Source organism: Penaeus monodon, chromosome 7, assembly GCF_015228065.2.
Source record: "Penaeus monodon isolate SGIC_2016 chromosome 7, NSTDA_Pmon_1, whole genome shotgun sequence".
NCBI lineage: Eukaryota > Metazoa > Arthropoda > Malacostraca > Decapoda > Penaeidae > Penaeus > Penaeus monodon.
Window position 1 is genome coordinate 38,639,655 of NC_051392.1, and position 7,500 is coordinate 38,647,154.

The window sequence follows — 7,500 nt, forward strand, 5'->3', positions numbered from 1 at the left end:
TGTGGTATGTTGTTCCGGATCTCGGGTCCTCGGATTTGCATTTGCCTTGACCCTGTTTCCGTGTATGACCTTTTACGTGCAGAGAGTTAATCTGTCTGGTTTGGATGCCTGTTTTGTTACCAATTGTTTGTAAAGCATTAACCAATGAGGATAGTCGCCCTTTATGAATTTATGAATGAGTATACATGTATCAAATTGACATTTTTGTTGAACTTTTAGCCATTTTATATTTTTTAAGTGTGGGGTTATGTGGTTATGTCTATTTACGTTGCCTATTGCCACTCTTGCGGCAAAATTTTGCAGTTTTTGTGCTTTTTGTATTTGAGTTTTGTTGGTTGAACCCCATATGTTGGAACAGTAGTATATAATACTGAGTGCAAGGAACTGTACAACAATAATTCTCGTCTCAGTGGGGATTTTTTTTTATTTTTTAATGTGAGTTATGTATATTAGCGTGCCCAATGTTTTTTTGTGAATGTTGTCCATGTGTGTTTCGAAAGTCATGTATCTGTCTATGTGTATTCCTAGATTTTTCACGGAGATGCTTGGTTTAATTTGATAGCCTTCAAATTCTTTGATTGTGTTTATAGGGATTTTGGCTATGTTTTGCCGACTGCCTATAAAGATGCATTGAGTTTTGTCAGGATTTAGTTTGAGGCCGTTTTTGTCAAAATACATTTTTGCTTCTGTAAGAGTCTGTTGAGTATTTCTTATCAATTCATTTGGATTGCTTACAGGGCCAGCGTGATGTTTGCAATGGTTCATAGATCGTTTATGAATATAGTGAACAAGATCGGCCCTAATATGGAGCCTTGTGGGACTCCGAAAGAAATTGGTTTCTTAGTTGACATATTACGAAATTTTGACTGACTGCGTTCTCGTGGATAGATAACTTCTAAACCAATAGTTGTCAATTCCATGATTTTTCATTTTGTTCAGCAGGATTTCATGGCTGACACTGTCAAATCCTTTTGAGAGATCACACAATGTGAGTAGATCTATTTGATTTTTGTCTATGTTATCATAAATTTTGTTTGTGATTTTTAGTAAGGCTGTTTCAGTGGATACCTTACTTCCAAACCCATATTGAGTTTCGGAAAGTATGCGATTAGATTCTAAGAATGTTGATAGTTGATTTGCAACAATCTTTTCTAGTACTTTAGATATTACTGGGAGTAGTTATAGGACTATAATTGTTCAATTGCTCTGCATCTCCTGATTTGAAGATGGGTGTTATGATACCATGTTTCCACAGTGATGGGTAAGTACCGGTGACTATAGATGTGTTTATAATGACAGTTAAATAGAATGCAATTGCGGGTAAGCTTTCTTTGATAAATCGAAAAGCAATGTTATCCACTCCTACAGCATTCGTTTCACGTAAATGTTTTATTGTTAAGACTGTTGTTTCCACTCCTATTGGCTGTGGCCTGAAGGCATTTGTTGAGAACCTTGTCCTGGTTGTGTTTTGTGGGGCCAAGGAAGCAGCTGTCTGTTCATAGGTGAGTCTACCGATATTTGCAAAGTAGTCGTTTAGATGTTCTATACTACTTAAGGAATCTAGGGACGTGTCTGTGTGGTGTTTTTTGTTTGGCACTAACGTTTTAATTGTTTTCCATGTTTCTTTGGTGTCGTTTACAGTCATTGAACTTATTTTGAAAATATATTGTTTTTGCAGAATGGATTAACATCTTAACGTTTCTCTTTTTTTTGTTTATACTCAGAATGAAGGGCGATGTCGGTTCTATTTGTTTTGAGAAATTTGTGAAATTCGGTCCTGTATAGCACTTTTGATGTTCTCATTTATCCATGGGGCGGGGGACGTCTAACAATTTCGGTCTTAAGGGGAGCAGTGGCATCTGTACTATTTTTTAGTACATTCGAGAGAATGTCTACTTGTCTGTTAACGTCATCTGTTGTAAGAATCTCTGAGAGGGTCGACCTGCTGGCACTAATATTTTGACAAAGTGATTGGGGGTCGTAATTTGTTTTTATGAGAGGTTGTCGCTTGGGTCTCTTTATATCTATTGTCATAGGTGATAGTTCGTGGCCTGCAATTTGCCAAGGGATAACTTCAGTATAAGTAATGAGGTCAGATCTGTTTGATATTATGACGTCTAGCACGGATGAGCTGTGTTCTATGATCCTGGTAGGTTTATTTATGAGCTGTTTTAATTTGTTTTTCCTACTGATCCCAGCTACTTTTGCTTTTGGTTTGTTCAGGTCAGAGAGAGAGAGAGAGAGAGAGAGAGAGAGAGAGAGAGAGAGAGAGAGGAGAGAGAGAGAGAGAGAGAGAGAGAGAGAGAGAGAGAGAGAGAGGGAGAGAGAGAGAGAGAGAGAGAGAAAGGATGATTAAACAGGGATGAAGCTGTTCCTTTAGAGATTTGTGAGGAGACAGAGAGCCAGAGAGGCAGAGAGGAGGGAGGGAGAGGAGATGAGGGGGAGAGAGAGAGGAGAGGAGAGGAGAAGAGAAAGATGGAGGAGAGGGAGGATGAAGGAGAGAGAGGAGGAGGAGGGAGGGAGAAAGGATGAGTGGAGGGAGGGAGGGAGGGATGAAGGGAGAGATGGAGGGAGGGAGGGAGGAAGGGAGAGAGGGGGAGGGATGGAGGGAGAGAGAGAGAGAGGGAGGGAGGGATGAAGGAGAGAGATGGAGGGAGGGAGGGGGTGTGTGCTGTGATATCGGCGTCCTGTTCAACACGACGCGATTTTTCCCCGTTCACGCTGAATTGCACAGCGTGTCATGGTCCGTTGCAGATGTGTCGCCTCTTCCCGTCCGCTGCTCTTTGACCAATCCCCATCGGGACGGCCGCCATGAATACAGCTCTAGGATAAACTATAGTGCATGAACATAAGCCTATACCCATCGCCTCACAGTGCATAAACATAGGCCTATATATCAAGTCTCGCCATCAATGCATGCATGGGCTTATATGTATTTTTTTTTAGCCTGAAGTACAATGAAAGACATAGGCCTATATCTCTAGTATGATCTGTAATTAATGGACGCAGGCCTGTATCTTAAGCCTCAATTTCAGTGCTGAAGATAGGCTTATCTCCCTCACCTCCTTACAGTGCATGAACTTAGGCCTATATAGGCTTCACCTGCAGTACATGAACAAAGGTGTCTCACACTCGCCTCCCCTGAAGCTCATGGGCATAGGCCTATATCCCTCGCCTCTGCAGTGCATGAACATAGGCCTATCTTCCTCGAATCCCATGAAGTGCATGACCATAGTCCTATCTTTCAGCCTTTGCAGAGCATCAGCGTGGGCCTATCTCCCTCGCCCTCCAAGTAGTGTATGAATATGGGCTTATATTAGTCCCTGCATTATATGAACAATGCATATACGGAGGCCTACCTCCCTCGCCTCCCGTGCAGTGCATGGGCATAGGCCTATCTCCCTCGCTACACAAGAACATAGGCCTGTCTTGCTCGCCTCCTCTATAGTGAACGGGCATAGGCTTATCTCCCCCACCGTCATGAGCATAGACTTATCTCCTTCGCATTTGCAGAGCATGGACATAAGCCTATCCCCCCACCCCCCCACCCCGCGCCGTGCATGAACACGGGCCTATCTCCCTCGCTTTTGCAGTGCATGGACATAGGCCTATCTCCCCCGCCTCCGTGAGCATAGGCCTACCTCCCTCTTCTCCAGCGCAGCGCATACCCCACGTGGCCCCCTTTCCGTCGGTCAGGCGCAGATCGATGCCTGAATCGGGTCAAGGCATCTCGAGAGAAGCCAATACCTGCCTCATCTTTCGCGTTTCTCAAGATGATGGAGATTACGTTGAGGGCACTTCGCCTCGCTCGAGATGGTGGCGTTTGTCTTCGTTTTTTGGACTTTTGTTTATTTCTTGTTTGTGTGTGTTTTTGTTTCGTTTGTCTTCGGTGAGTGTCCTTTCTCGGTGTTTTCTTTCTTATTTTTTGGTGTTATTTTCCTTTATATCTCTGTCTGTCTGTCAGTCTGTCTGTCTGTCTGTCTCTCTCTCTCTCTCTCTCTCTTCGCTTTTTCTTATTTATTTTCTTAATTCTAGTTTTTGTTTTTTGTTTTCGTTTCTATCCATCTCCTCTTCATATAATTTTTCATTCGTGTCATTTTATTTTTTCTCTTTTTTTTCTCCTCTTTTTTATATAAAGGAGAACTGATGACTTTATGCCTGGCGCGAGAGAATAATGAATGGCATCGAAGAGAAGGAATGATTTGTTATTATCCTGCTATTGTTGCATCCTATGTTTTTGAGGAAGATTTTATACCGAAATTATTCATTCACATTACATCTTCTCGTATTCACAAAGAATAAATTCACACACGCACACGTACACGTAAACGTACACGCACATGCACACGTACACGAACACGCACACGCACACGCACACACAAACACAAACACAAACACATTCACAAACAAACACTAACACACACACAGAGTCACGCACAAACACAAACTTACATGCAAATACACTTTTTTTTACCCATTTATCCTCTACAATAAAACAAATAAAATTAAATCAGTCAAAGAAAGAAAGAAAAAAAATAAGCACAAAAAAAACGGGGAAAAAAGTATAGACGGTTTTTTTTTCAACGCGAAATAGAAATACAACTGAAGCAGAAAGGAGCAGATTAACCCAGAAAAGGCGAAGGGCGGAAGTTGACGAGGGAAAGAGCACAAGGCTGCCGGGAAACCATAGAAGGAGGTCCAAAAATGTCTTCGGAGGGAGGCAGACAGACAAGCCAGCTGGCGAAGACTCTCCCGGTCCTCTTCCTTCTGTCTCTCGCCTCTGGCTGTCTGTCTCTCGCTGTTTCTGCCTGTTTCCCTTTCTCAGTTTTTTTCTCTCTTTCTCTTTTTTCCTTTCTCTTTCTCTGTCTTTCTTTCTCTTTCTCTCTCTCTTTCTCTATCTCTTTCTCTCCCTCTTTGTCTCTCTCTCTCTCTCTCTCTCTCTCTCTCTCTCTCTCTCTCTCTCTCTCTCTCTCTCTCTCTCTCTCTCTCTCTCTCTCTCTCTCTCTCTCTCTCTGTCTCATACTCTGCGAAATCAATTTTGTTCATCAGTATACATGTAACAGCAGTGTTGTAGATATACCGTGCGTTTGCAAATCACGATAAGGCTCTGTTTTCTTCTCTTTTGTGTAAGTTTTAGCGGACACACCATGGAAAGAATTATATAAGAATGAAAGCGTTTATTTGGCTTGCAAAAATTAACAACAGTTTTGTATTTACATTTATCACACGTTTGGATAGTTTGACTATGGCGTTATATCTAAGGTGATTTCATATCTATATACAAGTCAATATATTAAGTCTAGTACCATCAATAGCATGCAAACAAGAACCATATGAACACGTCAGCATAGATACGTAACTTGGCACACATTCACGCAAGGCAAGGACACAGGGGCGTTGGCAGGGCAGGAGGAGCAGCCGTCGTGATCAAACAGGGCCTGCGAGGGTGAGGGAGGCTCATGTGCGAACCCTCGCGAATCCCCGCGTGCCGTCAGGTCCCTTTGGCTCTCGCGTGACGCCCTGGGGCTGCTGCTGCTGGTGGAGGACGCGCCGGAACGAGGCCGGCGAGGAGGGCACGGACGCGCTGCCGGTCCTGCAGGGGCGGCGGTGGTGGAGGGCGGTGGGCTGCGGCGTGAGTCGAGAGGGACTCTGGCGCCAGGACCGCAAGCGCTGGTAGTTGGAGCCGTCCTCGCCCTCCGAGTTGCTCGACTCGCCCCTGAGGTGCGCCAGCCGCGACTTGCTGCCCTTCAGCCGCGACCGCAGCTCCTCCGCCGACACGCCGAACTCGCACTTGCTGTGCAGCCTCGGGGTCGAGTTCGGCGTCGGGGAGGCCTTTCGCTCGGACCTGCGGGCGCGGCGGAATACGTGCAAGCTGATCTTGGGGTCGTCCAGCTCCTGCAGGGCGCGCGCCGCCCCCCACACGTCCTCGTACTCTATGATCGCGCAGGTCGAGGAGCTGACCTCCGGCACCCGCGCCGCCAGGGGCTGCAACTCGGGGGGCAGGCCTCCGCCGGGCTTCGGCCGCATCACCTGCAGCGACGAGACGGGGCCGTACACGCCGAACAGGGTGGCGAGGCCCTCCATGGACGCGTGCTCGGCGGGGACGTTGACGGCGATGATGGCGCGGGACGTGGGGTTTCGCAGCGCAGGGCCTCGGGCAGGGGCGCCACCCGCCGCACCTTCGTGCCCTCCTCGTTCAGCTGCAGCGTCAGCGACGTGCGGAGCGACAGCGCCAGCACGCGCCAGTCGCGCGACAGCTTCTTGATCTTCTTGTATCCCGAGAGGAGCTTCAGCGACACGAAGCCCTCGCGATGGCGCTTCACGTGCTTCAGCAGGAACAGGTCCTTGGTGAGGCCCTCGTCGCTGAGGTACTCCTCGACCTGCTTGACCAGCGCTCGCATCAGCTGGGGCGTGACGCTCTTCGGGTCGATCTCCTGGCCCGACTCGCCGCCCTCGCTCGTGTAGTCCGAGCCGACGTCGGTGGACGTGACCGACTCCGCCCCCAGCACGCTGAGCAGGTGCGGGAGGGGCGGGTTCGGCGACGTCTCGTAGTCCTCGTCCTCGTCCTCCTCGCTGGTGGTGTGCACGACGATCCTCGGGCCGTCGCTCTCCGAGGACGTGAGCGAGTTCGCCCTCCGGGCCTCGCTGCTGCGCCCGGTGTTAGCGCTGCCCTCAGTGTCGGCGTCGGACATCGCGAGGGTCTCCCTCAGCTGCAGGAAGGGCCTCTCGGGTGTGTCCTTGGCGGGGGCGTCCTCTGCGTGCGGGGAGAGGTAGTGCTCACGGAGGCGCCAGCAAGGGACTGGCCTGGGCGAGGGAGCGGAGACTGTCGGCGCCATGATGAAGCCGTAGGAATGTCCGCCGACCCTGTTTCGTCTGAGGTTCACGCGGGACGGACGGGATGCTTCTGACGGGGAAAGCCGGCGGTTTCGTAGACTGGAAGCTGCTCCTATTGCAGGCTCTGAACTACTGTTCCTTCTGAATCGCCTTCGATGAGTAAAGCTGCTTTATTGCTGATCTTCAGGCAGGCTCTGTCAGCACAGCTTACGGTTTCCGCTGCAAATGTCTTGCTGCTGACGACCGAAGAAGTTCTCCCTCAGCAGCCCTCCTCGGCGCCCTCTTTATACGCTCCTATCGGGCTGATATGACGTCACGAGCAGTTCCCGCCTGGTCTGCGTACGAGTCTTACCGTCTGCACTCGGCGCCAGCTGCTGCGTCCCACGACGCTCATGGCGACCTTCGCGCTTCCGCCGCCGCCGCCACGCCTCTGATCGTGGCCCTCGCTGGCACGGGGGGGGGGGGGGCGTTTTATCATTGTTTTAATTTTTCTCATTATCATTATCATTGTTACCATTATTATCATTATCATTGCTATCATTATTATTATTATCATTATTATTATAATATTTTTGTTATCATTATAATCATTATTATAATATTTTTGTTGTCGTTACCATTATTATTATAATATTTTTGTTATCATTACCATTATCATTGTCATCA

General features: G+C 47.9%; 1 protein-coding gene across 1 annotated transcript; it reads right to left on the reverse strand.

Annotated features, from left to right (window-relative positions):
- Window positions 1-5,162: 5,162 nt before the first annotated feature.
- On the reverse strand, window positions 5,163-7,259 carry LOC119575296 (la-related protein 6A-like). The gene is given in 2 exon segments (XM_037922836.1): window positions 5,163-6,137; window positions 6,140-7,259. Coding segments are annotated over 2 exon segments (1,377 nt in total). The 5' UTR covers window positions 6,837-7,259; the 3' UTR covers window positions 5,163-5,457.
- Window positions 7,260-7,500: the final 241 nt, after the last annotated feature.